Genomic DNA, 17,289 nt, shown 5'->3' on the forward strand with positions numbered 1-17,289 from the left:
AGTGTTTTCTACCATCATTTGATCTGTTCACATCCAAGCATGTTGAGTTCGCTCACAACAGAATTTCTATGTGCTTGTGTGAAAAGTTAAGATGGTAGCACGAGTTCTGTTACCAACAACTGTGGGTCAGAATGAATGTTCACCTCTGCTGTAACAGACAGAAAATCCCAATTGAAAAATCCCAACAAATGCCAAAGTACATCAGGTGCCTAAAGATTAATGCCTAAATGATTTCCAATACTACTTCAAACATTACTAAATGAATTGGAATTCAGACTGGAAAAATACCTAAACTTCCAAGAAACATGATGAACCAACTACAGGTAAGATGACCCATTACATGAGCAAAAACCCTACCTCAAAAATTAGCCAAATATTCTCTGAGGTTTTCAGGTATCTGTATTTGTGGTGTAAGTGGATGAGTAATCAGTTAGCTTTGGTTTTTGCTTTTAAAGCCAAAATAACATCATACAAATAGGGAGTTAGTCCTTTAATACATCCCAAGTTCAGTAACACGGTCAAGCTTGCGATGACAAAGCCAGACACGCTGTCCACTACAGCCAAGCACAGGGAAGGCAGTGTTCTCACAAACAGCAAATGGATTCAGTAGAGGAATTTTTCCATTTCTGTGTGTGTGGCAACTCGCACAGCAGAGTGCTGATTTTGGTTAAAGTTCTCTTGACAACTGTGACAAACACGAAGTTCAAAGCTATATTACAAAGCAGCCTCAGCTTAAGAAAGCTTTCAAAACACACACTCCCCGTGCTAACCCCTGAATTATTTTCTGATTTTCTAACGCTTCACCCACCCCCAAGAGAGCAAGCGGCAGGCTGCTGTGTGCAGCTGGACCTCACCTGCTGGGAGCGGGAGCTGAAGCTGCTGTGGTGGCTGTGGACGCTGCGGGAGCTGCGCAGGCTGTGGCCGGAGTGCTCGCTGTGGACGCTGCGCCGGTCAAACTCGTCCCCGTAGGGATCCCTGTGCGGCTCCGAGTCATCGTCAAAGCTGCCCGTGAAACGGGGATCGTACCTCCAGTTATCCTCGTATCGGTCATTCCTGGTGGACACAGAGAGCAGAGCCGGCTCAGCCACTCAGGGTACATGAGGAAAATCAGACCTCACTCCTGAAGGGCTCTTAAATCACTGCCTGCACTGAGGTGGTTGTTACAGTAAACAAACTGGCATTCCCTCATGGAGTTCATCCAGATTATTCCATGTAATGTAGGAATTGGGTAAAAAGCTAGCCTGCCATTTCTTCTAAGTGATGCTAACAAGCAATTTGTAAGTTCACATATGAAGCTATTTTAAGAAGGAGAAGCTCCTTCAACACAACAATCTATTCTGAGGGTGAAAAATAAGTGCACCTGCAATAACAAGGGATTTGTCCCATGAGAAGCACTAAAGAAAATATGTAAACAGTCCAAGAATAGATATTTTGATAAACAAGTAAAACACCTTTTACTAACCAATCGAATAATTAACAAAAAAGCTATTAACCAATTAGAAGTTACCCTTGGGGTTTGTAAAAACTGTAAAAGACAGCATGTGGCCATAATAAAGAGGCTTCTGAAGAGATTCTATCGTTTCACTCTCCATGTTGTGTCCGCCCTAACAATGACAATTCAAGATCAAGACCAACATCATACTCAGAACGTGCTCTAAAACACAACGTGCAACAGATCTAAAAGCCAGTGCTGCGATCCTCAGTCCCTCTCAGAGTGATGTGACAGCTCATCTGGTTTCCCTCAATGACCAATGCTAAAGAACTAGCAACACTGAACTATGTGTAACACTGCTCCAGAGAATCTGCTGCCCCAGCTCTGGAAAGAGCACTGGGAGAACATGGATTGACTGGACAAACCTGCTGCCATATGGATACGCTTCTCTCTTCTGATAAGGGTTGTGCTCAGCATCATACCAGTACCTCTGGTCGTAACTTCTCGGGTCTCTGTACCTGGGGTCGTATGGGTATCGTTCCCAGCGACTCGGATCTTTGGAAAAGAAAAAGAAATGCTTCAGACATGGGTAGGTTTTGCCTATAATCTTTTTCTGCTCCTTTCTCTTTAATTACAAGCTGGTTTGGTCCTGAAGCACAGAGCGAAACCAAAACAATATACTTAAAGGTACATAAATATGTGCACTCCTTTTTAGTTTTTCAAAAAAAGCGTAAAAAAAATCAGTTTCACACCTTTCAGAGAAACATGGTTGTTACAGTTAGTTACTCTTGGGGGAGGTCAGTGTTTGCCATCAGATCTTTTCCAACATCTTTAAAACTCAATCCTACTATTTGTTCACATGACATTCACAGAATCCCTGTGATCAGTCTGCAGAGTGCCAAGCAAAACACCTCAGGATGTGGACAGATGTTGCTCAAAACCCTCCCAGGCACTACACAAGCAATTACCTCCACACTCCCAACGCCAGCATGTCTCAGTGAGCACTTAGATAATGATGGACAAAACCAAAAGCCAGCTGTGAGTCAACTTCTGTTTACACCCACCTAAAATTCACTTTACAGCTTTGCCTTCAGGTCACACCCCAAAGACACACCCCAGTGAAAGGCAACGCATGGAACAAAACTGTTCCCTTGCAATGGAGTGTTTGGACAAAGGAAAGGCAAACCGAGGGCTGAAGTGAGGAAAATCTATGGGAAAAAAAAAAAAAAAAAAATCAGAGTTCTTTTGGACACCTTACCTCCATAATCATAGGAGTTTGGGTAATAGCCTGAATAATAATCACTCCATCCACTTTTTCCGTAATAATCTTCTGTGTACCCTTGCCTGAAAGAAAGCACACAAGTATATGAAAAGGTGTTATTCCTCCTTAATTTCTTCTAATTTCAGCAGGAAGTAGAAAAAACTCTGTGCCACAATTGATTAGACAGAGTTTTATAGTTAAAATAATGCATTTCCAAGAAACCAAGGAATCATAAAATTAAGACTTTACAACCCAATATACCAATATAAATTGCGTGCCATCAAAAGCTGACAGCCCTTAGCATACAATAATTTAGTGGCTTTATAAACTGCTCTGGTGATAAGTTTAATTACTTACAGACAATTAATCACAAAAACTAGTGCTATAATTAGGATCCTTTGAACTGTCTCAACAGAGAAGTTGATAATTTAACAATTCATTAAGAAATAATAGCTCCTCCAAGTTTAACAGTGTTTTATTATCCAGCTTATGATGAAGAAAATACTCATTTACAGAGCTGATTGTCCAAACAAGCACAAAAACCTGGCTGAAACCAACACAGATCCAGTGTATAGAAAAAGATGATTTCTTCTGATGAAAAAAGAAAGATGTGGCCATTCTTTGAAATATCATGAGCCTTTATTATACAACATTTTTCAGGTCATCATCCTAGAATTTCTGAAAAAAGCCAGAGGGTGAATGTTAGATGAAAAATGCAGTGTCTACATGCATGTGCATACACATGAATGTATACATCCATGTATGTTTGTACCTACACAGGTGCATTAATCTCACAAACACACCTGTGCACACACACACAGCAGGTGAAGGTATTTAATGCCAGTGTGGAGTGATGGAAACTTCCACCTTTCCCTACAACTGGTCCTACAACTGCGAGAGCAAACTCCAAAGTGGCCCAGCGAGTCCAGGAGTGTGGGAAGTCTGCTAGCACAGCACTCACTCTGCAGAGGAGGAGGTCTGATCTTATCAGATCAGGTTTAGCCGCCCAACCAGTCTCCCCAGTCTCCTCCAGAGAGATTTTATTCCTTTCTCCAAGCAGAGTTTACAGAGCTGCATCACCGCCAGTGCACATTCGGGGCAGTTCCACACACACAGGGCTCTGCTGCCCTGCAGCTCCACACCACAGTCCCCGTCTGACTGCACTGGCACTCACACACCAGTGCAGCTCCACACCACAGTCCCTGTCTGACTGCACTGGCACTCACACACCAGTGCAGCTCCACACCACAGTCCCCGTCTGACTGCACTGGCACTCACACACCAGTGCAGCTCCACACCACAGTCCCTGTCTGACTGCACTGGCACTCACACACCAGTGCAGCTCCACACCACCGTCCCTGTCTGACTGCACTGGCACTCACACATCAGTGCAGCTCCACACCACAGTCCCTGTCTGACTGCACTGGCACTCACACATCAGTGCAGCTCCACACCACAGTCCCCATGTGACTGCACTGGCACTCACACATCAGTGCAGCTCCACACCACCGTCCCTGTCTGACTGCACTGGCACTCACACATCAGTGCAGCTCCACACCACAGTCCCCATGTGACTGCACTGGCACTCACACATCAGTGCAGCTCCACACCACAGTCCCTGTCTGACTGCACTGGCACTCACACATCAGTGCAGCTCCACACCACAGTCCCTGTCTGACTGCACTGGCACTCACACATCAGCCCTGACACAGCTGGGCTTTGATCTGCCCACTGCCACGTACAGAAACTTCAACCCCTTCTAAAAATAGGACCTCAGGAGAGTACACACCAGGAAGTGCTATCAGGGGTTATCATCTCGTTTCAAGAGCTCACAGCACACTTAAATTCACTTAAGAAAATGGTAAAAGTTATCACGTGGAGCTATAGCCATTGTTTTGTTCTCCTCAAGACCAAAATACATCTATAATCTTCTGGAGATGGTAAACAAAATGTTGTATTTGTAATTTGATCACTGCTCCATGAGTGAACTACCAACAACAGACAAACATTACAAGGGGTTTAATCATTTCTAGACAGGTAACAGGAGTTTCTCTGTTAGAAACTGCAAACCCCTCAGCAGGTAACAACAGTAACATTTTGTCATTAATTTGAAGTTCATACAAATAACTTACAGAATTATCATCAGAAAGCAGCAATCTCTTCAAGGTAACTCGCTGCTTCTTGGTTGAGTAGAGATTTAATCCTGCATTTATTTAACATTTTCAAGTAGCATCTGAATACATTGTTCCTCCCTCTCAAACGTCTTTATTTTGCATTAATCAGACAGATCAAGGCTTCTAAGTTTCCCTAATCAAAAGCTGCAGTAAAATGAGTGGGTGGGACATGCCCACACAGCACCTCTGCCACCCAGACCCCATTGTGGGAGCTTTGTGAGGAAAGCTGATCCACAGCTGAGGGAATTGTCACACAAATGGACGTGCCACAGTGCCAGGATGTTGTCACCTGACACACCACTCTCTTCTGAGCACCTGAGCCACTGTGTATCCACGGTGCTTGCAAGGCAAAGCCCACCCAATGTGCAAAAGTGCCATTCATCAACAGAACGAGGGGCCCCTGCTTAAGTGCAAGGCAGAAAATAAATGAGTATTGATTAATAACCCCATGGCCTGCAAACACCAGCACTGAGGCTATCACAGTGACTTCCTGCCTGGCAGAAACACCAACAACCCCCAAAGAGCTGAATGAAAGGAATAACAAGCAAGAGAAAAGGCTGGGGAATTGTATCCTTTCCAGACATTTGATACCATCTGTCCCTAGGGCAGCACACAAAGAGCTTTTGAATTCCTCCCTGTGGTTTATGCTGTAAAACTTGGACAGGCATCACTACACCCCCTGCTTTGGGGTATCCAAATGTTGTGTCAGTTTAGGAATCACACACCTGGAGGAAGGTCTGTCAGAGCAGTGGCTGGCCCTGGAGCTGGGCCGTTCCGGCTCGGGGTAGCGATAACTCCCGGGTTCCATGTAGGCAGCGCTGCTGCTGTCGTAGTGTCGGTACCGGGGGTCATACTGCCCATAGCTGTCCTCCTGCAACAGCACAGGCAAGGGAAGAGGCTTCACACCTCCAAAATTTACAGTTCAAACCAAAAACCATCACCATTCACACCTCAGCGGTGACGCCTGAAGAGATGCATGTTAGTAAACTACAGTTCAGCTTTCATTACTTTCTGTGGTAGAAGTTCTAGTCAAGTTACTAATAACCTAAACTTAAGGGAAAAAAACCCATTATGTCTGTACTAAAGGCACTTCAACCTCTCTACTACACCATCAATAATTCAGGAGGCAGACAGGACTCAGGTTTGAGCACCTGGACAGCAAAGCCAGTTACAACTGCCAGCTTCTTCCAAAGAACCAAACAAATGGCTGTGAGCTGACATCTGTGCCAACTGGAATTGGTATCAGCAACTACTTAAGTTTCCATAATCTTTGCAGTGTCAGTTTGGCTCCTGCTGTCTGGATTTTCCCTACACTTAAACACTTAATGTGAATGCTCACTGTGACACGACCGTTTAGATAACTCAAAAAAGAGAATTAATGATAGATACAACAGGGGACGAAAGGGAAAAATAAAAACTTACCATGTAATAAAGGTGAGCTGTCCTGGGGTCTGCAGGAGGATAAGGTGGATATGGGGCCTGGTAAGCATCGTAAGGATGTCTGTAGTAGTAGTAAGGGTTCTGGGGTGGACCAAAGGCTTCCTGAGGGGTCTGAGGAGGGGGTGGACGCTGCAGGTCTTGCTGCCCGTTGGGTGGCACTGCCTGAGCAGCGGTGGCAGGAGGGGCTGCGGCAGCTGGAGCACCTGGAGGCTGCTCTGACACCGGCTGCTTCCCGGGACTCGTCTGGTCGTACCTTGGCTGGGCTGAACCTGCCTCCTGGGGCCCCCCAGGCTGGGCACGGGTACCCAGAGCCTGGTTCTCCCCCTGCTGCACGGCTTTACCCCCAGTGGAAATCTGGGAGTCCGGAGGAACTGAGGACTGCCCAGATGTTGGTGGCTGCATTTGAGCTGCTTGCATCTGTGGTTGGGGTGGCAGCGATCCCTGTGCAGCTCGCTCTGCTACAGCCTGGTGCTGCACATCTTTTGTCACCTGTTGATAGAAATGTTGCTTGTCAGGCGCCTCGGCACGCGCCTGACCACCACCACCGGCCGCCTGTTGCACTGGAGCACCAGAGGGTGACTGGCTGTGGCCAGAATTACTTGTGCTGCTTTTCTCCAACGTCCGTGACACCGTGAAGTCGAGCGCTCCAGCAGCTTCTTTGCTACTTGATTGATTTGCAGAGTTATTGGCCTGTGCTATGGAATTAATAGGGGGGACTAAGCCACTTGCACTTCCACTGGGAAGATTTGTCCCAGGAGAAACAGATGAGTTAGACCCTGGCTTGCTAGCAAATTCAGGAACGAGGCCTTCCATATTAACATTCTTTTGCCCTTCTGGAGTCAAATTAAGAGGAGTTTTCATAAGCAAGTTTGCAGGCTGATTAGAAGCAGCATCAGGAGAATTAACAGGACTTTGTAATAAATTATGTTTTAACAGATTAGTATTTGGAAGTGCGTTAACTAAGAGAGATCCAACTTGCATCACAGGTAACGGCATGTTTTCCCCACCAGCATGTGAAGTTTGGGGACCCATGGCAGGCTTGTCCCCAACTCCAGAGTCCTTCATTGGGTGATTGTTTTCATTGTTGCTTAGCTGATTAGATAGAGAAATAGAAAAATTAATTGGCTGAGCCAAGTTATAGCTTTGATTAGGCTGAGCAATCAGGATAGGCTGATTTTGCAAAGACTCCGTAGGTGGAGAAGACAATAAACTTGCATAACCAGAACTTGCCTGAGACTGAAGTGCTTCCTCCTCTCCCATTTTGGGAGGGTTCTCAAGATTTTCAAAAGTTATATTTCCATCCTGGGAGTGCTGCACAGCAATAGTCCCTGGTTTACACGGCTGCTGGTTAGACAAACCTTCTTCTGGTGGCTGAATGACTTCCACAGTCTGTTTGGCAGGTACGTACACTGCAGGAGCAGCAGGAGCTAGGAGAACATTTCCCCCAAAATTTGGTAACTCATTGTGAGCCCACAGAGTTGTTGCTGGGCTATCACACTTCTTAACTGCTCCCTGAGCTCTGGTTGAGGACCTTCTCTCAGACACCGATTGTATATTTTCCACAACAGGCCCAGAGTGCAGCGTGTTTCCAGCTTCCCCAGCGCCTGCAAGAGGCCCTGGGTGTACCTGAGGCATGTAAATTGTTTCCAGATTATCTGGGGGCTGTTCAAGATTGCCAGGGGATGCAGCAGGCACTGCTGTGCTCTTCTTGATATTCTTTTGGTTTGAGTGGTTCTCTCTTAATTCAACCACCATCTTTGCTTGGTCAATCTCTGCAGGTTTTATACCAACTCCATGGGACCTCACAGGTTCAAAAGAACTATTTGCACTTGTCTGAAACACTCCGGTAGGCTTGGGAGGACTTGGAGTGGGAGGCTGGGATAGATTGCCGTGGTAGTTCTTGCTCAGGTTTAGCTCACCCGAATCACCCCCCAGAGGAGAGGAGTCAATCTGTTTGAAGAAGCTGGCAGAGGATTCCTCCTCGGGCTTCCCAATTTCCTGCTGGATAAACGTACCGGCTTGCTCCGGGGGCCGTGCTGAGCTGGAGGCGCTCCTGTGGCTGACGGTGCTGTAGTTGGAAGAGACGCTGTCTGGTCGGACGGGGTGAGGTAAGGAATCAGGTGCCTCCAAGTTTGGTCCTCCTTCGGCGTGGCTCACAGCAGCGTTCTTTGGAAGCATCTGAGGCAGGAAGGATCCGTACCTGTACGGATCGGGGCCGGCAGCAGGGGATGAGGCATTGATGTTCTGTGGTCCGCTCGGCAGCACTTCCTGATTCTGAATGCACTCCAGGTTCTCCACATTTTCGTACTGGGACCCAGCAGCTGTGTCGCCTAGCTGTGCCTTGTCACCACCAGCAAACAGAGAGTGCTTAGCAGCCTGTGCCTCCTGATGGCTGACGAGTTTAGGGAAGTACTGGACATCCATTCCTTTCTGTACCATCTCACCAGCTGAACCCGTTCCCAGCTGTGCCTGAGAGAGAATATTGGTTGCCACCTGCTGAGGATGCACGGGCTGGTGATACAGGGAGGCCGAATTTTGCTGACCGGCATCAAACTCTGTTTTCTCCATCACATAATTTTTTTCAGATGAAAGTATTTCTTCATTTTCTGCCTCATCCCCTTTGAAAAACATGGAGAGAGTTCCCGGATCTCGATCCGAGGGGACAGACCTATTTGACGTTTCAGACATAGCTGAAGACTGGGTTTTGGGGTTGTTTTCCTGAGCTGTGGGAAGGACAAAACCGGAGTCTCGCAAAGGTGGCTGTGGGTAAAACTGTTCCTGGTAAGGCTGGCTTAACCAAGGGTTAGTCATTTCCGTGTTCTGCCTAAACACATTTCCAGGCTGGACGCTGTTCATGTGCTGACTGCTGTTTGCAGGGCCGTTTTTGCCACTCTTCTCACCACCGGCGGATAAAGGCGCTTGCACGATGTTTTGTGGAACACCTTGGAGTCCAGGACCCTGCGGGACATTTGCATGTGGAGGAGGGTGAGAAGCGCTGACGGAAGGCTGAGAAATGTTATGAACGTCAGTCTGAGCAGACGGCTCAGGATAGGGCACAAAATTCCGAACTGGAGACTGCAGATTCCCTGGGACGGGCCTCCACTGGGACCCAGGCTGCTGGGGAGGCGGTGGGAAGAGCGCTGCCGCGTTGGGTGCTGAAGGTGCATCATTTGGATCTCTGCCAACGTCCTGCCTAGCTCCGGGTTTGCTCGCTGCAGACACCATTCCGGGATGCACGCCCAAAGAATTCTCCACTGCTGCTCCCGGGTTATAATGCAGGGGCACTGCAGGCGCACGGAGTCCGAGATCGGCGTTGGGATGCCCTTCTGCAGCACTGTTTATACCGTACCCCAGGGACGGAGAAGGAACCGGAGCATTGGAAAAGGTATTGGTGCTTATCCCCGCCTGAGACACGGGAGCTGGCAGAGACGTGTGTGGTCCATGAGGGTTGTCCCCGGCGCGGGCGGGCAGCGGATGCACCAGGGCTGGCTGTGGGAACGCCGGGGCGTTGCCCTTGGATGCGTTATCCAAAGGGGAGCCCTGGGGGGTTTGCTTGCCAAAGGCAAACGGGTCTGTCACGGGCTGCACCGGCGCAGCCGCGGCGTTTGCCCGTTTGCTGAGCGGGCTGTTCCTCCAGTACATGTTCCGAGCCACGCCGGCGGCAGGAGGAGGAGCCGCCCCTGGAGGGACAGGCTGCGGTGGCTGCTGCATGGTGGCCTTCTGGCCCGGTCACACGGTGACAATCCGCTCGTGGAGGCAGCAGAGAGATTTCTTCTTCTGCCCTGCTGAGACAACACAGGTTACAAGTCAGTTCCCTTTCTCACAATACGTGCAGCACCTAAGTAACTTTTATTTCAGAAATAAAATCACTCGAAGGATTCAAAGTGGAAAATATCTCCCTCTTCTTCAGAGTGCATAAAGAACTGACACGCTCCATTGTAGTTCTAAATCCAAGTCTGGCATTAATGAAGTGTAAGGCTGTGCGATATCAAAGCACATTATTTAACAATTCTATCAAATATATCCAAGTAAGACTAATGAAACACAGTTCAGATCTGTATTAGTGTCAAACCCTTCAGTGGTACCCCACTGTTACATTTCCCAGAAATATGCATCACAGACAGGAGAGCAACCAGCCTGGAACAGAGCCTGCAGCACCATGCCCTGCTCGATTTAATTATGAAGAGTTGAGAAGTCATTATCTAACTCCAATTCTGTTAGAGATGATCTTCAGCCCTGCTGTGTTGGCACTCCATGTGAATGGACCTTTTCACAGGTAAGATGAGAAGCATCCCAAGAAGGAATTAATGAGATGTTATCACCCTCAACGGTCTACTTTTGGTTTAACCAAGAAAACAACGCGTGACACAGTATCGTTATTTATTTTGAGAAAGGCAACTGCATCTTCATCACAATTATTCTCTCTTCTAGATGCATAGCAAAACTGCATTCAAGGACAGAAAAACAATCAACTACCGCCACTTAACAATGACCATTCTCACTTTAACACCAGCAGGACTTTGGCACGGTATCAGGGTTACGGCTGCACTTGAGGGTGGAAAGGACACGCTCGGAAGTAATCCAACCCCAACTCCAAACAACACCAGTCAGGAATCTGGCAGACAGGAAGCTCAGTAAATTCTTCAGAGTGTCTTTTTCAATTTTATCACCTCTTAACAATCTGGGGAGGATGGAGGCTGACAAACCAGAGGGACTCATCAGTACTTGTTCAGTGGAGTTCAGTGAAGCCTTAGCAGCATACAATAATCTTTTTTCTCATAGTACACGACAAATATTATTTACAATATGCAGAGTGAAGCACCTGCAGCAATTGCTCCATGCCAGATGCACTTCTGCCTATAAAAGAAAAAAGCTGTGTGATTCTTATTTGGAGTTCTTCTAAGATTCAGCATCTTGTCGTAAGAGCAGTAAAATGGGAAGCCAGAAAAGTCAGATGTTTGCAATCAGAACAAAACCGTAATAGTTATAGAGGAGTTCAAAAGCAAAGCACTTCTGGTTTCTTGTTATTAAAAAATACTACATGTATTTCATAAAGATTTATACCTAAAACATCCCAATAAAAAGCACACTGACAGCACCACAGCACAGACTTCACTGGACGTCAGTACAACTTCTCCTGAAGAAGAATGTCTCCAAGAGCCCTGTGAATAATCCAGGTCCCTCTTCCACAGTTAACAGAGACTTGATTTCTCCCCTATATCCATATATTCCACAGCCATCTCTAGAGTTAAGATTCCATAAATTTGTGTTTTACTGAGATGGGAAGGACAACACGAACCAGATTTCAACAGAAGCATTAGAGCTCCATCAGTTTCATGCACTACTTGCACGTGCCCTCACCACTCTTTTTAAGGCACAGCTGCTGAATTCCATCAAGGAATGCTTACAAAAAGGTTTCAGGACTTTGCAATCTTTTCTCCCGTTACAATCCTGAGGTGAGGGTTTTCCAGCTGGCCATGCTCACCAGCCTTGCTGCCAACCACGTTTCCAGGAAATCCTGACTAAACACCCCATCCCAATTCCCACATGCTTAAGGAACTTCTGGCTCTTCTGGGCATCCCCATTTCTTTTTCATCATGTTCTTTGTTGCATTAACCAGGTTTTAAAAACTCCTCTCTCCCCCCCAAATAAACCCATGGGTTTATGCAACATACTTTGGCTTGGGGAGTGAAAAAGCTAATTCAACCATCTGCCAAGGCATTTATGTCCTGGAAAGCACAAAGTTCACCGAACAAAATATTGGTATCTACTAAATAGCTCTGTTTTTCATAGAAAATAGTTTCTGAAATACAGCTGAGCACAAAAGCCGACTTAAATACCCACTTCAAAATGTCTAATGCGGACTTTACTCCTTGGAGTGTCTTATTAAAAAGAAAAAAATCCTAATACTTGGCCATATTTTTGTAACAATTGGTACCAGTAATTAGCTAATAAGTGTAAAGTCCTACTTTAAGACAGAACTGGCTTTTCTTCTAACAGGATCTCTGATGGTGCATGACAGAAGTTCAATATGAGTGATCAGCTTCCTCAGCAGCAAAGTTAATATTAACAGACTGCGCACAGTAGTAAAAACAAGCCAGATTTGAGGAACTGAGTCCAAATAAAATGAACGTGCCCATGTCAAGTAATTTAAACAGAAGATAACTCAGTGCTACTGACCCTCCCTTGTGCCCTGTCCAGGATTAACAGAAATGCTGATTTTAAGGAATTGACACAAGTTAAGAGCAATCCACCTCTGCTTTATCTAGTTTGGAAATTCTTAACTTTCAGCTGGTTTATTAATTGATAAAGCAGAGCAGCCTGTTAAACATGAGTCACCAGGAGTAACAATTGTAGAAGGTGTTTCCAGGCACACCAAAAAACATTGCCAAAGAGGAAAAAAAGGTTAAAACCCTCTAGAAAAGGCCACAAAATCAATTTCACCTGATGAGCTTTATAGCTTCATCTATAAAGAAATAATTTCTTGGGGGGCAATTAATTCAAACCTGTCTAAATAAACTACTGTTAACCAGAGTAACTATGCCCGTAAAGCAGGTTACAAGGGACTCATATTAACTCTCGTCCTCACGCATGAACCAAACAATAAATAACGTGTTCAAAGACACAGATTCCTAATAAGAACAAAGTGACCAAAAAAACCCACAACCCACTGCAATCTCAAATACAGAAACAGCTGGAAAATGAGATTTGCAGCTTTAAAATCAGCAACTGCTTTTTGCAGTTTTATCTTGCGTAGACAGCTGCACATCTGCACGCATGTGGGTGACAGATTGAACACATTCTACGTTGTCGTTCATGCTCCTGCCAGATTCCTACCGGGCTTTTCCTAAACAGCAACCAGAGTTACAAATGTTATCCTGTTAAAATGTAACAACAGGACAAAGGGGAATGGATTTAAACAGGCACAGGGCAGGTTTAATGAGAAATCAGGAAGAAATCCTTCACTGTGAGGTGGGGATGCCCTGGCACAGAGAAGCTGTGGCTGCCCCTGGATCCATGAAGTGTCCAAGGCAAGAGCACCCAGGGCTAGTGGAAGGTGTCCCTGCCCATGGCAGGGGGTGGAATTTGATGATTTATAAGGTCCCTTCCTACACAAACCAGCCTGTGACTCCATGAAGACAGCTCTTTGGGAATCCAAAGCACGGAAGCAGCACAAAGCATTCCCATTTATTCCGAAAGGAGCCCGACTACCAGTTCTTGTCCCCAGCAGGTCCCAGGCTCTCAGGCAGCCGCACTCCTGAGTCAGCACCAGTTGCACAGACCCGTGGCACCTGACAGCCCGCAAAAACAACCCTGACCTGGGACCAGCGCCGTGTGCTGTCAAAGGGGATACGTGATAGCCACCATCAGACCGAACCTCCTGCCCCCCCCGCACCCCACGGAATAACCTTCGGAGCCCCGCAGAGTGTCCCGGTCCCACCGCCCCACTCGAAACCACCCAGAGCGACCCAAACCCTGCGGGAAATCCCGCGGGCAGCGCAGCCCCGCGACTGCGGCAGCGCCTTCGCTCCTCCTTGCGGCACCACAGCCCGCCCCAGCCGGGGCCGAGGGCCGAGCCCGGGGCTGCGGCACCCGCCGGCTCCCTGCGCTGCGACAGCCCTAAGGCCCACGCTGAGGCACGGCGGGGTGGGCAACCGGGGACACCGGGGCCCGCGCCTCAGGCCCGGAGCTCCTCACGCAGCCCACCCGGGACCCGTGGCTCTCCCTCCGGGCGCGCCCCGCGGTACCTGGCAGCCCCCGCCGGCCGAGGCCCCTCAGCAGCGGGCGCGGACGCCGCCGCCCCTGACGGCCGCAGCACCGGCCGCCGCCATCTTGGCACATCCGGCTCGGGGTTCCGCCGCCGCCGCCGACGTGTCACGGCGCGGCGCGCGATGACGTCACGGCGGCGCGCGCACCCGGCGGCGTCGCCGCTCGCCGGCCCCTTGGAGAGAAAGCGGGGGCGGGAGGGACCCGGGTTCGAGTCCCGGCTGGGGCGGCTGCGGGCTCCGAAGTCGCGGGTTCGAGTCCCGTTCGGGTCGCCTCGTCCCGGTGTCTCCCCTGTGCCGCCGCGATCTCGCCCCTAGGCCAGGGAGCGGCGGAGCGCGGCCCCGTGCGGGTTCCGTGGAGGTTCTGGTCCCCTCGGTTGCCCGGTGCGGGTGCAGTGGCGCGGGCGGCCGCCAGGGCGGGACAGAGCTCCGCCGGTCCGGTGCCGGTGCCGGGGGAGCCGCTGGCTGCACACCGCGGGCCGGGTCAGGGGCTCCCCACGGCTGCTGGAACCGAAAAATCCGTGTTTGTAGACAGGAGAAACGACATTCTGTCTCACAGAGCGAAGCTGTGGCTCGCTGCTGAGTGAGGTCGTGTCCTGCACGTCCGTGGGGGCTTAATTAGGAAAGGCACATTAATTGGAGAAGTCTGGAGTGCACATGTACAAAAGCATCAGAATCAGAAACGAATCCCAGAATCCTCAAAGCTGAAAAAGCCCTCTAAGATTACCGAGTACTGGGTTCCCCACTAAGCCTCGTCCCCAAGAGCCACATCTGCATGCCCATTTGAACGCTCCAGGGATGGTGATTCCAGCACTGTTCCAAGGCCTTCCTGCGATTAAATTTTCCCCAAAAGCCGGTCTAATCCTCCCCTGGCACAACTCGAGGCCGTTTCCTTTCACCCTGTCCTTGTTCCCTTGGAGCAGAGCCTGAACCTCACCTGTGCCCATCCTCCTGTCGGGGGGCTGTGGACAGGGAGAAGCTGTCCCTGCCCATGGCACGGGGCGGGATGAGATCATCCTGAAGGTCCCTTCCAACACACACCAGTCTGTGATCCCATGAAAACAGCTCCTTGGGAATCAAAAGCACAGAAGCGGCGCAAAACCATTCCCCTCCTGAGCCTCCTTTTCTCCAGGCTGAGCCCTCCCAGCTCCTTCAGCCGCTCCTGGCGCTCCAGACCCTTCACCAACTTCGTGGCTCTGCGAGCTGCAGCTCTATCTTACACAAACACGAAGCTTTTTAGGGGGGGTGAACCCCTGTTCCAGCCACCAGAAGAATGCTCGTCATTCACCGGCGTGGGCCCCGCGCTGATGCTGTCACACCCTGCACCCAACAACAGGCCTCGGAGAGGAAAACACAACGACCTAAACAAACATCTTAATCAAGGGTCATTATCAGTTCGAGAGCTGTTCCTGCACGCTTGATCATTAAAGCAGGGAATATCCTCAAAGCCCCGGCCAAGCAGGGCAAGCAGCACTTTGATGCCGGTGTGGGAACCAGAGGCAGCGCTGTGATTTTTAAGTGCCTTTCATCTCCCTCTTTTGTAGGAACATTCTTATAAACCAGCTTGTCAAATACAATTTCCCTGCGCAGGCATGAGTTGCAGATAAAGCCCTGGTTCTCCCTTGATATGTCCCCAAACAGGTGTAATCGGGGGAAACATGGTTTTAATTACCCTGGGTTTTTTGTGTGCTGAACACCGTCAATAGCGCTCTTCTGTGTCTATAGTTAGATATTTATGTTACATATTTAACCCCCTCATACAGGGGTACACTATGCAAACACCAACAGTGGGGTCTCACCTTTGCTCTTCTCCTGATAAATGCGTGATTATAAAGAATTGCCACATTTAAGCATTCGATCCCTCTTTAACATGAAGTTTTCCAGCTGGTTTGCTGGACTCAGCAGTAGTTCTGAGTGACCCATTATAAATAAAAACCTTTGCCAGTGAGGACAGTGTGTGTCTTTCTCTCCTGCTTCACAGAATGGTTTGGAAAGGACCTTAAAAATCATCAAATTCCACTCCCTGCCGTGGGCAAGGACACCTTCCACTGGCCCAGGGTACTCCAAACCAAATCCAACCTGGCCTTGGACATTTCCAGGGATCCAGGGGCAGCCACAGCTTCTCTGTTCCTCGGCTCACCTGGGATACAACACAAGCAATTCTGACCCTTTTTCTGGCGATTTATTCAGCCTTCAGGTTGCACACAGCCAGAAACACAACCTTGCCCCGCGAGCTGGCTATGAAAAGGATCATTCTTTGAGTTTGGAAACATGGAAAAAAAGGAGAGTGTCTCTATCCCTTAGCGGTGTTCTGCACCATGCTGGCCAACCGGGCAATCTGAGTTTTATTTATTTACCCAGCCACATTAACCCCTGTGTGATCCGAGATGAATTTGGCTCCTTTTGGACATTCTTCAGGGGCTGATTTCAGCTGCGGCAACAATTCCTCAAATCAGGGCTGGAGCAGCTGTGAGCAACTCTGTGAGCAAACACCAAGAGCCCGGAGGGAGAAGCAATACAGAGTTGCAGTTTCTAAATGTCCCATCTAATTGAGCAGGGATAATGAAAACAAAGAGTGGAAAAAAAAAAAAAAAAGAAAAAAAAAAAAAGAAAACCAAGCCCTCCAGCATATAAACAAATAGTTCAGGTGCAGGGATGCCTCAGAGCACCAACATACCTGCCGTGGCAATAGCCGGTGCTAATCTTGTTTTACGCCAACCCTCCTGAACCCGTCCCTGGGTGTGTGAGGTGATTTTAGTGCTTCTCAGCCTTTTTCACCTGGAATGCTGAGACAGCTGTGATCCAGTCACTCCACGGCATCTTCTGATGCTGGGAGAGCTTGAAATTCAGCTCCTAAAATTCTTTACCCACGCGAGGTGAAGATGAGCTTTCGGTGGGACAATGTGGGGTGGTTGGTGTGGGAAGAAGCTTTAAGTGTGAGAATTTAAAACTGGGGCCATTTCTCTTGTTTCTAATTTAAGTTTGCCTCGATCCCCACCGGATCTGTGACACCACAATCACCTCATGTACCCCTAGGTCGGTAGGTACCTTCATAAATCAAAGTCATTTGGGGCAAAACACTTAAAACCTAAATTTTTTTGCAGCCTTACTGCTCTACTACTTAAAAAAACCTTAACCGGATTCTAGTTTGAATTACCTCGTGGACAATTAATTAGTATCTAATTTGCTATTCATTATCTATCTATTTGCTCCTTT

General features: G+C 48.4%; 1 protein-coding gene across 6 annotated transcripts in view; it reads right to left on the reverse strand.

Annotated features, from left to right (window-relative positions):
- Positions 1-17,289, reverse strand: part of SEC16A (SEC16 homolog A, endoplasmic reticulum export factor) — a 31,580-nt gene that overhangs the window by 13,116 nt on the left and 1,175 nt on the right. For 3 of the 6 annotated variants that reach the window (XM_040083066.1, XM_040083064.1, XM_040083061.1), the window contains exons 1-6: positions 14,056-14,179; positions 6,290-10,089; positions 5,593-5,738; positions 2,691-2,776; positions 1,858-1,987; positions 855-1,053 (exon numbers count right to left, since the gene is read on the reverse strand). In XM_040083066.1, coding sequence (XP_039939000.1) covers positions 855-1,053; positions 1,858-1,987; positions 2,691-2,776; positions 5,593-5,738; positions 6,290-10,018 — 4,290 coding nt within the window. In that variant the 5' untranslated portion in view covers positions 10,019-10,089; positions 14,056-14,179. Of the gene's footprint in view, positions 1-854; positions 1,054-1,857; positions 1,988-2,690; positions 2,777-5,592; positions 5,739-6,289; positions 10,093-14,055; positions 14,180-17,289 lie in introns of those variants that run through there. The other 3 variants (XM_040083067.1, XM_040083062.1, XM_040083063.2) reach the window with 3 other exon arrangements.

This window comes from Hirundo rustica, chromosome 20 (assembly GCF_015227805.2).
Source record: "Hirundo rustica isolate bHirRus1 chromosome 20, bHirRus1.pri.v3, whole genome shotgun sequence".
In the NCBI taxonomy this organism is placed as follows: Eukaryota; Metazoa; Chordata; class Aves; order Passeriformes; family Hirundinidae; genus Hirundo; species Hirundo rustica.